The 14,765-nt window shown below is 43.0% G+C and overlaps 1 protein-coding gene across 7 annotated transcripts in view; it reads left to right on the top strand.

The window, feature by feature from the left end:
- FREM1 (FRAS1 related extracellular matrix 1) overlaps window positions 1-13,671 on the top strand; it is a 109,461-nt gene extending 95,790 nt beyond the window's left edge. For 5 of the 7 annotated variants that reach the window (XM_006117829.4, XM_075931549.1, XM_014570840.3 and 2 more), the window contains 2 exons: window positions 11,692-11,777; window positions 12,921-13,671. In XM_006117829.4, coding sequence (XP_006117891.2) covers window positions 11,692-11,777; window positions 12,921-13,120 — 286 coding nt within the window. In that variant the 3' untranslated portion in view covers window positions 13,121-13,671. The remainder of the gene's footprint in view (window positions 1-11,691; window positions 11,778-12,920) is intronic. The other 2 variants (XR_012904626.1, XR_001367860.3) reach the window with 1 other exon arrangement.
- The last annotated feature ends 1,094 nt before the right edge of the window (window positions 13,672-14,765 follow it).

Genomic DNA, 14,765 nt, shown 5'->3' on the forward strand with positions numbered 1-14,765 from the left:
TAACTGATCAGCATATTTGGGGTTGGGAAGGAATTCCCCCTCCCACGCAGATTGGCAGATGCCTGGGATGGGGGAAGTTGCCTTCCTCCTCAGCACGGGGCATGGGACACTTGCGTATCTGGTGGATTCTCTTTAACTTGAAGTATTTAAATGATGATTTGAGACGTCAGTGACTCAGCCATAGCTTAGGGTCTATTTTACAGGAGTGGGTGGGTGAGGTTTTCTGACCTGCGATGTGCAGGAGGAGGTCAGTCTAGATCATCAAGAATGGTCCCTTCTGACCGTAAAGTATTAAGAGTGGATTTTGCTTGATGTGGGCTGTGGCCTCTGAGCTTGCTTCCCAATCCTGAGATTTTGGGGGGTGAAGAGGTGAGCAGGGGAAGATCTTATAATGCCACTTGAATTTAGATTTGTGGATATTGTGGCACGGGCAGTGGCTTGGGCTAGTCACCAGAGTCAAAGCCCACCTGATCCTGGGTGGCTAGCTGCCCACACCACTGTTTTAGCATGCTAGCTTGAGCTGGGTTCTCATAAGTCAATTCACCTGCGCTGCAAAACACACCTCCCAGCTGCAATGCAGGCCTACCCTGAGGCTTTGTAAGTGGCAGACTGCATGAGACGTGAAAGTGGATTGGGCCTAGCAAGTACCCATTTGGACCCTGCTGCTAGTCTGTAAAATAAAAGGTGCAACAGAGAGGAGCCACAGGTGAAAAGAGTTTACTGGGGACTGGATTAGAGCATCTGTTTTGAGCCAGAGGAGCATAGAGAATCAAAGTACTGCTTAATTGATTCCTGATCATTTGAGTCTACTCTGGACAACTGGCAAATGTTAGGCCTTAGTTCTTGTTCCAGCCCAACAAAATTCACCCATCCTAACTAAAAGGTCAGCTCAGGTGGACAGCTCTGGCCATTCTTATCATGAATCTCAAGGTGGTGTTCATACAGTTCCAGCTCCTGGACCCAAGTGCTCACAGCAGAGTCCCACCTTCCCTTTTTAAAAAGGAAGTGTCTAGGCCTCCTGACTATAGAGAAAAGTTGGGAAAGTGTGATGCAAGGGCACCCTAAAAGTTCAGACGTCAGAAAGCAAGAAACCTCGTTTTTGTTAATTTCATTATTTCAATGGATCTGGTTGGTGATCTGTTGATAGCTTGAGGTTGGCAATACAGTCTACGGTACTTCTTCCCAACCTACAAGTGAAAGGGAAGGGGAAAGGTCCCTCTCCTGGCCTCTCTGCTGTTTGAGGCAGTTTTCCTCTGGTTGTATTTATTGTGGCAACAAAATTTGCTCCCACATTCATTATGACTTTGTTTTGCCTGGTGAGTAATATGAACCATATCATGACCCTTTTCCTGTCTTTTTCCAAACAACATTCCTAAGGACAAAGTCAAATTAAGATAGGCACCTTCAGCTACGTTAATTGCATAGCTGAAGTCGAACTAGCTTAATTTGGCTTTTGTTGCTATCTATACTGCAGGAAGTCGAAGGAAGAATACTCTTCCCTTGACTTCTCTTACTCCTTGTGAAAGTACGATAACTGGCATCAACCAGAGTTCCCCTTTCGCTTCAAATTAGCTGTCTTCACTAGACCTCCAATTGTGCTGGAAGATCGACAGCAGCAGCTTAGATCTTCCTTGGTAGCGTAGACATACCCAAACAAAGCTGTCAGGTCTGCAGATCCTGATTATTTTCTCTCTCAAATCCCTTTAACATTCCACTAACTGGGAGGAACCCTCCCTAAATTATAGAAGTCAGACTTCTGTTCTCTGGGAAGTCCACCTTGTGTGCGACAGCAGCTGCAGAGACTCCTTTCCTTCTAGGAAGTTGTGCATAATATGAGAATTAAATAAGGTTACATTATGGTTGGGAACACCAAGAGGAAAAGTCAAGACTATCAGCCAACTAAAAAGGAAAAAAACAGAAAAAAACCCACCTGTTATGAGCTGTGATAATTTAATTAAAGCCAGAGACTTCTGTGTTCCTCCCCCCTCTACTGCAAATGGCTTACAGATGTGTAGGTCCCAGTCTCAGAAGATGTTTAATTCATTTTAAAGTGCTGATTGGGAGATAAGTTAATACATTGTTTTATTTTTCCATTTTTTTCTTTTTGTTACTGGAACAGATCAGTAGTTTCATTCCCAAAGTAATGCAAGTACAGCTCCTTGTTATTTTACTGGTGATATTAGAGCTGTAACGAGTTTCAGGTGATTTGAATTCCAGTGAAATAGCCAGCTTTCGAACTCTGAAAAACTCATTTCACTACCTGGTTTTCATCTGAGGAAACTGCTCTGTGGATTATTACTGGCCCTCCCCCCAGTTTTATAAGAAACAGTTGCTAGTGGATGTACAATTTAAAACCAAAAAAAAGTTAAGCAACAATGTGGTTTTCAACCTGGGGTCTGTGGACCCCTAAGTGTCCACAGACTATGTCTAAGATTTCCAAAGGGGTCTGCACCTCCATTTGAAAATTAATATTATCCCCAATGAAAAAAAATTGAAAACCCCAAGTTGGCTGTATAAATAGTCCCTGCAGAATCCCTGGAAGATCAACAAACTTAGGCCTTATCTAAACAGAGGAGTTGTATGGATATAGTTAAAGTAGTACCCGCTTAATGTGGATGCAGTTAGACTAGCAAGAAAATGAACCAGTAATCCACATTAGCAGTTGTGTTAATATAACCACAATGCTAAAGAAAATCACATCCCTAACAAATGAAGTTCGTATATTGGTACAAAAATTGTATGTCTGCCACCTCTCAGAATGGGACATAAATTGCTGAATTAATGACCCTTTCTGAAAACATCCTTGCACCACATATTTCCCATTTGTAACTGGAGACAGTACAAGCAAATTAATAGCAACAGCCTCAGCCAAAAATACTTGGTACATTTGACTTAGGTCTGTAGGTATGTTTCCTAAGGCATAATCTGGTCCATTAATACTATAAGGCTGTGTCTAGACTGGCCAGTTTTTCCGGAAAATCAGCCGCTTTTCCGGAAAAACTTGCCAGCTGTCTACACTGGCCGCTTGAATTTCCGCAAAAGCACTGACTTCCTACTGTAATACTATTCTGCTCCCATTCAGGCAAAAGCTTTTGCACAAAAGGGCCAGTGTAGAAAGCTAAGATTTGTTTTTTGCAAAAAAGCCCCAATCGCGAAAATGGCGATCAGAGCTTTTTTGCGGAAAAGCGCATCTAGATTGGCATGGACGCTTTTCTGCAAAAAGTGCTTTTGCGGAAAAGCGTCCATGCCAATCTAGACACTCTGTTCCGAAAATGCTTTTAACGGAAAATTTTTCTGTTAAAAGCATTTCTGGAAAATCATGCCAATCTAGATGCAGCCTAACAGTGTATAGGATTGTTCATATCATCATTCTGACAGGACTGATCATTAGGGAGGAATGAACCTGAAGACATTCAGATTTGGGCTCTGGTTGCAAAGTGGCAAGGTTCAAGTTTCAGCATTGGGTTGTGACATAATCATTAGAATCTGCATTTTGAATGGCATCTGAACCGGTCTGTTCAGCCCTCTAATAACAAGTCATGACATTTCACAATAAAATGATTCCCTTGAAACAGATTCATTCTGTGTTTTATGTAAACAACTAATTGCTCTGCCAAGCTTGCATCATTTCTGCAACACTACTAGCAAGGAAGTGTTCTCTGACACACAGTGTAGACATGACATTCCATGGGTTACTGACGAATGTTTAATACACAAAAAGAGGGTTGCACAGTGGAAAGGATACCTTCCATTTAAGTAACAGAAGTGTTTTCAACACTTGTCAAAGTGCTGTTTATGAATCTGATTCTCTCAGCTCAATTCTCCCCTGCCTCCAAGCTCCTCTTGTCATGAGGGGAGGAGAGCTCCTTTATAGTTCCCTGATTCGACACTAGCCAGACCCAGCCATTGGTAGAGCAGCCTACGGTTCTTGCATCAGTTGAGGAACAGTGCTTGCACAGGAGCTTATTGCTTCTGATATAGGCCAGTAGGTAGCTCCCCTCCACAAGGGGAATTTTCTAGGGAACATTTATGATCATGCACTTTCCACTGCCTGGCTATATCTACACTCACGTCTTCTTGCACGAGTAATATGCAAATGAGGCTAAGCATTGAATATCACCAAGCCTCATTTGCATAACTAGTGAGCCGCCATTTTTTTCAGAAGAGGCTCTTGTGCAAGAAGGAGCATCTACACTGCCCCTTCTTGCGCAAAAAAAACCCTCTTGCGCAAAGCTGTTCTTCCTCTCAAGTAGTAGGTGTAACAGCATTGCGCAAGAGGCTTTTTCTTGCACAAGAAGGGCAGTGTAGACAGCTCCATCTTGCGCAAGAACCTCTTCCGCAAAATGGCGGCTCATTAGGTATGCAAATGAGGCTCGGCGATATTCAATGCTTAGCCTCATTTGCATATTACTCGCGCAAGAAGACGTGAGTGTAGACATAGCCCCTGAGTAGTACAAAGGATCCAGGAAAATCAGGGCCTCTAGTTCATTGGCCAGCAACCTGTTTGCACTCTCCATGCTTTATCATTTAAATAAAACTTACTAACAGGACTCAGAATGTAGCTCTTCAGGGCAGCTGCCATCTCTTTGCTGTGTATAGCACAACTGGGTCCTGGTCTGTGACTGGGCTTCCCAGGTGCTGCCAAACTACAACTAAAGAACAGATGTAAGGCCTTGTCTTGGAAGCTGCTCAGTACCTTTGGAACTCCCCTGGTCTTAGAATCATAGAATCGTAGAGCTGGGAGAGACCTCAGGAGGTCATCGAGTCCAGCCCCCTGCCCAGAGCAGGACCAATCCCAACTAAATCAACCCAGCCAGGGCTTTGTCAAGCTGGGACTGAAAAACCTCTAGAGATGGAGAGACCATCACCCCCTAGGTAACCCATTCCAGCGCTTCCCCACCCTCCTAGTGAAATAGTTTTTCCTAATATCCAATCTAGACCTCGCCCACTCTAGCTTGAGACCATTGCTCCTTGTTCTGCCATCTGTCACTACTGAGAACAGTCTCTCTCCATCCTCTTTGGAACCTCCCTTCAGGAAGCTGAAGGCTGCTATCAAATCCCCTCTTCTCTTCTTCAGACTAAATAAGTCCATGTCCCTCAGCATCTCCTCGTACGTCATGTGCTCCAGCCCCCTAATCATTTTGGCTGCTCTCTGCTGGACCCTCTCCAATGCGTCCTGGTCCAACTGCGTTAACTAGTACTGGTGCTAAAGGCCCCAATGACCATATGACAGCCTGGGATAGCTGGGTATGGGATTGCCCCAACCATTCCTCCTTTACTGTCCAGAAAGTATGTGATGAATAGTCTTTTACAGCTGTTCACCACCACCCAAAGGTCTCCCTCTGTTATAGGGGTTCTTTGTGTACAGGGGTCCTTTGTGGGTCCAACTGGCTATTGGGCATTTTTAGTTTGGTAAAAAACTTTCTAATGCACTGGAAAAAGGATCTAAAAGTTCTCAGCAAATTCTTTATGCTAAATACCTTGCATATTACCACAAATACCCTCAAAAGGCACTATCTAGCTGAGAAGTTTGCTTAGTTGGAACTGATTGTTCTGATGTGATAGGTGCTTTTGAATGCACGGTATAAATTTTAAAGCACAGAGAAATAAATGTAAATAGACATATTTGGAACCAAAGGAGTATTGTGTATATTTTAAATAAAGTGGTATGTCCTCTTCAGTAGACCTTTTAATTAGGCTATGTCTAGACTGCCCCCTCTTGCGCAAAAAATATGCAAATGAGATAGTGTGGAATATAGCTGTGCCTCATTTGCATAATTAATGAGGCTCCATTTTTGCACAAGAGGCTTTTGTGAAAAAAGGAGCTGTCTACATGTCTTTTTTGTACAAAAACCCCCACTTGTGCAAGAACCATTCTTATGCATTTTTTTCAGGAAGAACGGCTGTTGTGCAAAAACCTCTTGTGCAAAAATGGAGCCTAATTAATTATGCAAATGAGGTGCGGCGATATTCCATGCTTCGCGTCATTTGCATATTTTTTTGCGCAAGAGGATGCAGTCTAGACATAGCCACAGGGTTTGGTTAGATTTAGATTTAGCAGCTCCATGAATACCATTCTTTTGTCATTTCCTGCCTGTCTGGCACCCAGCCTAGGTTAATGCTATTATCATAGGTGCACCTGTAGCTCACACACATAGTGGATGTGGTTCACTGTACCATGTAGTGGCACTTAGACCACTTGCAGTGAGAGATAAGAATGAGTGAACTCTACAGCCTAAGTTAAGAGGCAGTTGGCTTTATAGCTCACGTTGTAGCGGCTTCTACTCTAAGCTCAAGGTCCCAGGTTTAATCTGCCGGGAGGTGGTTACACACCTTCAGAGCTTTTTCTCATTTTGTCTAGAGTTCTGACTACTTGTAAGAATTAAAAATGTCTTTTCATACAAGCATGATTTTTAATCACTATCTAGATCAGATCACTCTTGAGATTAGATTTTATTAGAGCCAGACCTTTGCTTTCTTCTGGCTGCAATTAGATGCTTCTATTATTTGGATTGAAATAAGAGGTTGATCTCTTTATTGCTATGATCATTAGCATGTATATCACAGATTTATAACAGTCAGTGAAGCAACTGTCTCTACTGCCAGTGATTTATTTTTACTGAATTTTCATGACCCAATCCAAGGATAGTGATATACTGCTGTTAAATTATTTGGTTCCAAGGTTTAGAAAGAAGGGCAATATGTAAGCAGAGGCTCAGCTGCTGATTGAACTAAGTGGAAGGCACTGTAAATCCAACAAGTCTTTACTGAAGACATTTAAGCTTCATCTAACTACAGTTTCTGCTGTGTCAGGAATAAGTTTCAACCATGTCCACTCCTTTCCCCACTGGGAGGGACAGGGCAGGGCAGACAAGGAGCAGAATGCTCCCACCTCCACCCCCCCAGCCCTGTCAGAGACCTGGCATGCAGCTCTGAAGAAGTGAAGTGGGGCTGGTAGTTCTGTTCCTTTTACCACAGAACTCTGCCCTGCCCCCCAGTCCTGTACATAGACAGCTCCTCCTTTCTCCATTGGCTCCTTTTCCCTTCATCTGTCATACTGCTCTGAGTCCCATCTCCTCCCAGGTAATATGCAATATGGGGCAGGGGGTGCAGCAGAGGAGAAGAAGAACCTGGGTGTCCTGAACTAGGGGCAGGGTGGAGTTCTGAGGAGGGGGGCATTACGTGGAGAGTCACATGGCCCTCCTCTTCCTATGCCAGCAAAATCTTTTGTTTACTTGCACCGCTGGAGGAAGTACAAGGAGAAGGGTTCAACAGAGGAGGCCTCAGAATTTCTACTGAGAAAGAAGGGCAATTGCTAGTTATCTTATGTGCCTGTACATGATCACAAGAAGCCTGGGAAACAAACAGGAAGAACTGGAAGTCCTGGCACAGACAAGGAACTGTGATGTGACTGGAATAACAGAGACCTGGAGGGGTAAGTCACATGACTGGAGCATTGTCATGGATGGGTATAAACCATTCAGAAAGGACAGGCTGGGTAGAAAAGGTGGAGGAGTTGCACTGTATGTAACAGGGCAGTATGATTGCTCAGAGCTCCAGTATGAAACTGAAGAAATGCCTGTTGAGAGTTTTGGGATTAAGATTAGAGGCCAATACGACAACGGTGATGTCATGGTGGGCATCTGCTATAGACTACCAGACCTGGAGAACGAGGTAGACAATGTTTTCTTCAGACAACTAACAGAAGTTTTCAGATCACAGATCCTAGTTTTCATGGGGGACTTCAATCACCCTGACATCTGCTGGGAGAGCAATATAGCAGTGCGCAGACAATCCAGGAAGTTTTTGGAGAGTGTTGGGGACAATTTCCTGGTGCAAGTGCTGGAGGTACCAACTAGGAGTCAAGCATCTATTGACCGTCTGCTCACAAACAAGGAAGACTTGTAAGAAGTAGAAGTAGGTGATAACCTGAGCAGCAGTAACCATGAGATGGTAGAGTTCAGGATTCAAACAAAAGGAAGAAAGGAGACTAGCAGAATGAGAACACTGAACTTGATACAAGAAAACTTTGACTCCCTCACGGAATTGATCCGAGGATTCTCTGGGAGGCTGAGGAAGAAAGGAGTCCAGAACAGCTGGCTTAGCTGTATTTTAATGAAGCCTTATTAAGGGTATATCTAGACGACATCCCTCTTGCGAAAAAAGGGATGTAAATTAGACATATTGAAAGTTCAAATGAAGCTGGGATTTGAATCTCCTGAGCTTCATTTGCATAATTGCATCACAGCATTCTTTCAAAAAACGATATTTTGGAAGTGAAACTGTGGTATAGGCGCAATTCTTTTGAAAAGAAAAGCCTGAGGAGTACAGGATCTTTCTAAAAGGCTTTTTCTTTTTGAAAGAACTGCATCTAGATCGCGTATTCACTTTTGAAACAGCGTTTTTTGAAAGAACACTGTGACACAATAATGCAAATGTAGCACGAGAAATTCAGATCCCGGCTTCATTTGCACTTTCGATATGTCTAATTTGCATCCCTCTTTCGCAAGAGGGATGTAGTTTAGACGTACCTTTTGAGTGCAGGTACAAACCATCATGGTGTGCAGAAAGAATAGAAGAGATGGCTGGTAACTGGCTTGGCCTAAATGAGAAATCTTCGGTGAGCTTCATCACAAAAAGGAGACTTACAAGAAATGGGAACTTGGGAGGAGTATAAAACTAGGGAGGAGTATAAAAATATTGCTCAAGCATGCAGAGATGTGAAGTATAACAAGAAAGGTTTCTACACATACGTAAGCAGCAAGAAGGTCAGGGAAAGTAAGGGACCCTTCTGAATAGGGAAGGCAACCTAGTAACAGATGAAATGGAAAAAGCTGAAGTACTCACTAATTTTTGTGCCTCGGTCTTCACAGACAAGTTCAGCTCCCAGACTGCTGCACTGGGCAGCACAGTATAAGGAGGAGTTGAGTAATCCTCAGTGGTGAAAGAACAGATTAAGAACTATTTAGAAAACCTGGATATGCACAAGTTCATGGAGTCAGATCTATGCATGAGGGTGCTGAGAGAGTTAGCTGATATGATTGTGGAGACATTGAAAACTCATGGCGATCAGGGAAGATCCCGGACAACTGGGAAAAGGCAAATGTATCTGTCCATCTTTAATAAAATGGAAGAAAGAGAATCTGCGAACTACAGACTCACCTCAGTCCATGGAAAAATCATGAAGCAGGTACTCAAGAAATCCATTTTTGAAACACTTGGAAGGGAGGAAGGTGATCAGGAATAGTCAACATGGATTCACCAAGGGCAAGTCATGCCTGACCAACCTAATTGCCTTTTGTGATGAGATAACTGGCTCTGTGGATATGGGGAAAGTGGTGGATGTGATATACCTTGACTTTACCATAGCTCTCGATATAGTTTCCCAAAACATTCTTGCCAGAATGTTAAAAATGTATGGCTTGGATGAATGGACAGGAATCTGGCTAGATCATGAGTCTCAACAGATAGTGATCAACAGGTTGGTGCCTAGAGGGTAGCATGTATCAAGCAGAGTGCGCCCGGGCTCAGACTTAAGGTCAGTTTTGTTCAACATCTTCATTAATGATCTGGATGATGATATGTATTGCACCCTCAGTATGTTCGCAGATTACACTAAGATTCAGGGTGAGACAGATTTGCTGCATGGTAGGGATAGGGTTCAGAGTGACCTAGACAAATTGGAAGATTGGGCCAAAAGAAATCTGATGAAATTCAACAAGTCCTGCACTTAGCATGGCAGAATTCCATGCACTGTTACTGGCTGGGGACCAACTGGCTAAGCAGCAGATGTCCAAAAAAGGACCTAAGGATCATAGTAGACAAAAAGCTGGATATGAGTGAGCAGTGTGCTTTTGTTGCCAAGAAGGCTAATAGCATATTGGGCTGCATTAGTAGGATCATCGTCTGCAGACCAAGGGAAGTGATTATTTCTATTTGGCATTGGTGAGGCCACATCTGGAGTGTTGCACTGAGTTTTGAAGCATTACCCCATCACCACTACAGAAGGGATGTGAACAATTTGGAGAGACTCTAATGGAGGACAACAAAAATGACTGGGGCGGGGGCTAGGGTGCATGATTTATGAGGACAGGCTGAGGGAACTGGGCTTATTCAGTCTGCAGAAGAGAAGAATGAGGGGGAATTGATAGCAGCTTCAGCTACATGAAAGAAGGTTCCAAAGAAGATGGAGCAAGGCTATTATCAGAGGTGGAAGACGACAGAGCTAGGAGCAATGTCTCAAGTTGCAGTTGGGAGCGGTCTAGGTTGGATAGTAGCAAAAACTATTTCACTAGGAAGGTGGTGAAGCACTAGAATGGGTTACCTAGAGAGATAAGAAATCTCCATCCTTCTATGATTCTGTGATTTCTCTGTTTATACTCCAGTTGTCCCAATCCAGTTATGATACTGTTCCAATTTGAAGTGTTAATAAGACTTAACTTTTATTTATCCAGGGCTTTACTATTGGTCAGAGGATGTTTTTAAAAGAGAATTTGGCCTACAAAATGGAGCCATATCGTAACCAAATTCCTCAGCACAGTTTTATTTGTAGGGTAGATGGTACTTACCTTACTATTGCAAGAGACAACTTGTTGCTTGGAAAACAAACCACCTACCAAATTAATTACATTTACTTTTAGGGCCATGTGAAAGAATTTCTTGTGACCGAATTAATATTTGGGTTTAAAAATATCATAGCAGACTTACCCAGTGCTGCCCATGTCCTTTGCTCATGGGTCTGATGCTGTGGGTGGTGCAGAAGTCAGGGCAGGGCATTGGAGATGTGGGGGCAGTGCAGGAGGCTGAAAGAGGAGGGGATGAGAGTGAGGATTGGGAGATGAGGAGGAGCTCAGGATGGGGTCAGTCCTGACCTACATAGACCTTTTCTCCTCCTCCAAACCCACCAGCCGCCAGAGGCATTTTCTCTCCTCCCACCTCCCACCCTTGGCTGCCAGGGGCATTTTCTCTTCCCTCAGCTCTGCCCCCCAGCCACCAGGGGCCTCTCTCACACCACTGCTATGGCAAAGGCTTGCGCGGTGGGGAGCATTTGGGACAGGCAGGCTACTTGCTTCGAGTGCTGGCAGGCAAGATGGTGGAACCCCAGCTCCGTTGTCCACTCCCTTGGTGGTATGGATGTCCCCAGTGGGAACTCTACTGTATAGGTCTCCCCTGCAGACTCGCTGTCCCTAGTGTCGCATCCCTCCGGACAGCAGCCCCTCCCTTTGCATGTTATAGAAAATAGTCCTTTTCCCAGGGCTTCCAGTTGTCCTAGCACAACCAAACCCCAACCTTCCTTTAAATTAGGAGAAGAGCAAGCTGCATACCAAATTTGGTGGCCCTAGCTCCTAGGAGGAATTCTTGAACAACTCACTTGCAGACAGACACACTCAAAATATATATTTATTTTATATATAAAAATATATTTAAATAATTGACTAGTGACTACATAGTCAATTTCATGTTTACAGTGCAAACTAAACCCCCTGCTTCCAAATTATTCTGGCCAGATGGACATGAGTTATTTAAAAAAAAAAGCTTGGATAAAGGGTAATTTTTGATCCAAACATCAGTTTTAATATGAAATTGTAATATGTGTCTTACAGAAGAATAAACACTCATCACAGAAAAGTCAATTAGAAAGATGTCTAACTGTGTATTTCTGATTATCCTATCTTCTCTTTCTGAGCACAGATATCTTGGAAGTCTAGCAAGTGTGGTCACTAAACAACACATGCAATGGCTGTGGGATTTCAGTGGAAGGAAGCCCTTTTGGATAGGCAAGTATACAAAACATTTTGTAAGTATGATTGTCCCCTGGAGGGCACTAGTGCCTTTATATGGGCTTTCCTTGGGAAATGTATAAAAGGAAATGTGTAAAGCACCTATGCAGTTCTGCATATATTTATTTTAGAGAGGTATTTCATCTTTATTCTGCCCTCTCCTGGATGCTGAGTTTAATGTTAGTGCAATTCCAATGACCTCAGTGGTTCAAAGCTGTTGTAATGGAATGGAGAATCAGGTCCAACAAATTTTGTGAGTTCACATATTCCCATCTTTGCACCTTGTCTAGACTAGGAAAACAAGATGTGTCTTAATATGTTAGCTAACATTATTTTAAACACTGTTTATGTGTTTGGGGTGAACCAACTAACATTTTAACGGTGATAAGCTATACCTGCACTATGTGAAATGAAATGCTTAAAATTATTAGCCAACATCTTTTCAGATATGAAATATTTTCTTTGTCTAGACAAGGCCTGTATGAATGTTAAAAAACTGACAGTAATGTATTTTTACAGGGAGGTAAAATTTGAAGCTGCATTCTTGAACAGAATGTGCTTACCAGGAACATGAAGGGCACATCTACATAGCAGGGCTAAAGCTGAAATTGGTTATGCAACTTGAGCTACGTCAATTGCATAGCTTAAGTTGAAATAGCTTAATTTAGCTTTTGGTGCTGTCTACACAGCAGGAAGTCTGAGAAAAAGCACTCTTCCTCTGACTTCCCTTACTCCTCATAAAATAAGGGTTACAGGAGTCAGAGTTAGAAGTCTTCCAGTTCGCCATTATTTTGACATTATGTCAAAATAACTGCTTGTAGTGTAGACACGGACTATGTTATTTTGGAGTAACTGACATTATTCCAAAATAACACCCCAAGAAAACTGTTGGACATAAAGTATAGAAAAATGGATAGAGATTTTTTTGGGATGAGTGATAGTGAGGGAAAGGATGCAGTCTCTTTCCTCAGAGGGTGCTGGTTGTCCTTCCAGAAGTTACACTGTACTTTACTTGCAGTGCTGGTATGCTCTCATAGTTCTCACTAGAGGAACAAAATAAGAGTCTTTCTTTTGTAGCAGGAGCCTTCAGAATGGAGGTGAAATGCATATCACTGACTTGATCTTTTTTATTCATGTTAGGCTTGAATTACCATGTCAATCCTGGCCACTGGGAATGGAATGGAGGAGAACCTGTCACCTTCACAAATTGGAGAAGAAGACCATCTCACAGTTCAAAGCAAGGAAAGAATTGTGTTTTGGTACAAAGGCGAGGAAACTGGCAAGCAAAAGACTGTAGGAAGGGTAATCGCCATAACTATGTCTGCTCAAGAAAGCTGTAAATAAAATTGACACTCATCCCCATCTGGCCTTTCTTGTGCACAGAATGAGTAACTTCTATATTTGCAGTGTAATGAGGGTATAAGTGTAGACAAAAAAATTCATTATTATCAAGGTTTATTTTTATACTCCTATTGTGATATATTTGTGTCAAATCAAGTGACTGTGGTAGTAGCACTGTGCTAAGCATAGCCAGAAAGTGGTGGGCAAATAGGCTTGTACTAGAGAACGCTTCAAATTCAAGCACCACTAAGGTCCAGAATATTTGGCTCTTGGTTTTGGTTTGAGCTCATTAAAACAATAGAAGCCACTAAATTCAGACTTGAATCCAATTTCAGTTTTCAAACACCTCCAAAGTATTTGGATTTGTCACTTGTTCTGAAGAGATGCCCATAGACTAAAGCCTTAGATCTTATACCTAACTGCTATTTATATCTATTCATTTATTTTAAAACAAAAATAAACTAACACAACAGTCCACTTGCAGGTTCCATGATTGGTGAATGTAAATTGTCTGTTGAATTCAGCCACAATAAAACCTACAGTTCTATTAGCTTTCTTTGTCACTTGCAGTTATAAGGAAAGAAGGAGAAGAGGGGCGGGGTAACAGGCTTATCTGCCAAGTGAAGTCTGTTTCTGATATTGAGGTGCTATTAGGGATCTTAGTGCTTCTGTCATTGTTGTCCTAGCATAGCACCTGATCCAGAATTCACTGGAGTCCATGGGAAGAATCCCAGTGAGAGTTAGATCAGGCCCACTGTGCAGAACTGCCGTGGGGAAGGAATTCCGCTTTTGTCTTTTCCCCACCTTGCCCACCTGCACAAGTCCAGCCATAATCTAAGTTCAAGGACTTTAGCTCCTAATTGGATCTGCCCACCTGGACCCAAATGCAGGTATAACACTTACAGATCTGGCACCTTTTTACAAATTTAAGTTTATTTCTTACAAAGTTTTTAAAAACTCAGAATTTAATTGGAAGAAAAACTGCTAGAAAAATAACTTCTTAATGTTATTACTACTGCATACGTACTGTACTCACTATAGAGTTGCTTTGTCTAATGAATCTCTCAAAGGAACCTTTTTGCCTCAATACCTAACCAAGGGTATGTCTACACTACAGCACTAATTCGAACTAACTTAATTCGAATTAGTTAATTCGAACTAAGCTAATTCGAACTAGTGCATCTAGACCTAAAAACTAGTTCGAATTAGCGTTTTGCTAATTCGAACTAGCATGTCCACATTGAGTGGACCCTGAACCAAAGTTAAGGCTGGCCAGAAGCAGTTAGGACTTAGTGTGGAGCTGCTGCCTCAAGCTAGCCGAGGGCTGTGCTTAAAGGGACCCGACCCCCACCCTGGAAAGACAGTTCTCAGGGTTCCCCGCTTGCTTGTTTACCTCGATGAGGGATAGCAAAGCAGTCCTGTCTTGGAGTGCCCTGAGTGTCCACACTTGGCACATCACAGCACTCGGCCATCAGCCTGGCTGCACTTGCCGCAGGCTGCCATCCAGGGGAGTCAATCGGGGGGCTGCAGGAGAGCTTCCACCCCAAGGAGCCCGCAGAGCCACCCCAGTCCTCCCCATCGGGGGCTCTTACCCCATTCCTCCCTCCCCTCCTTCCATTTACCACTCCCTAGCCCCCCTTCCTG

Source organism: Pelodiscus sinensis, chromosome 6 (genome assembly GCF_049634645.1).
Source record: "Pelodiscus sinensis isolate JC-2024 chromosome 6, ASM4963464v1, whole genome shotgun sequence".
Taxonomy (NCBI): domain Eukaryota; kingdom Metazoa; phylum Chordata; order Testudines; family Trionychidae; genus Pelodiscus; species Pelodiscus sinensis.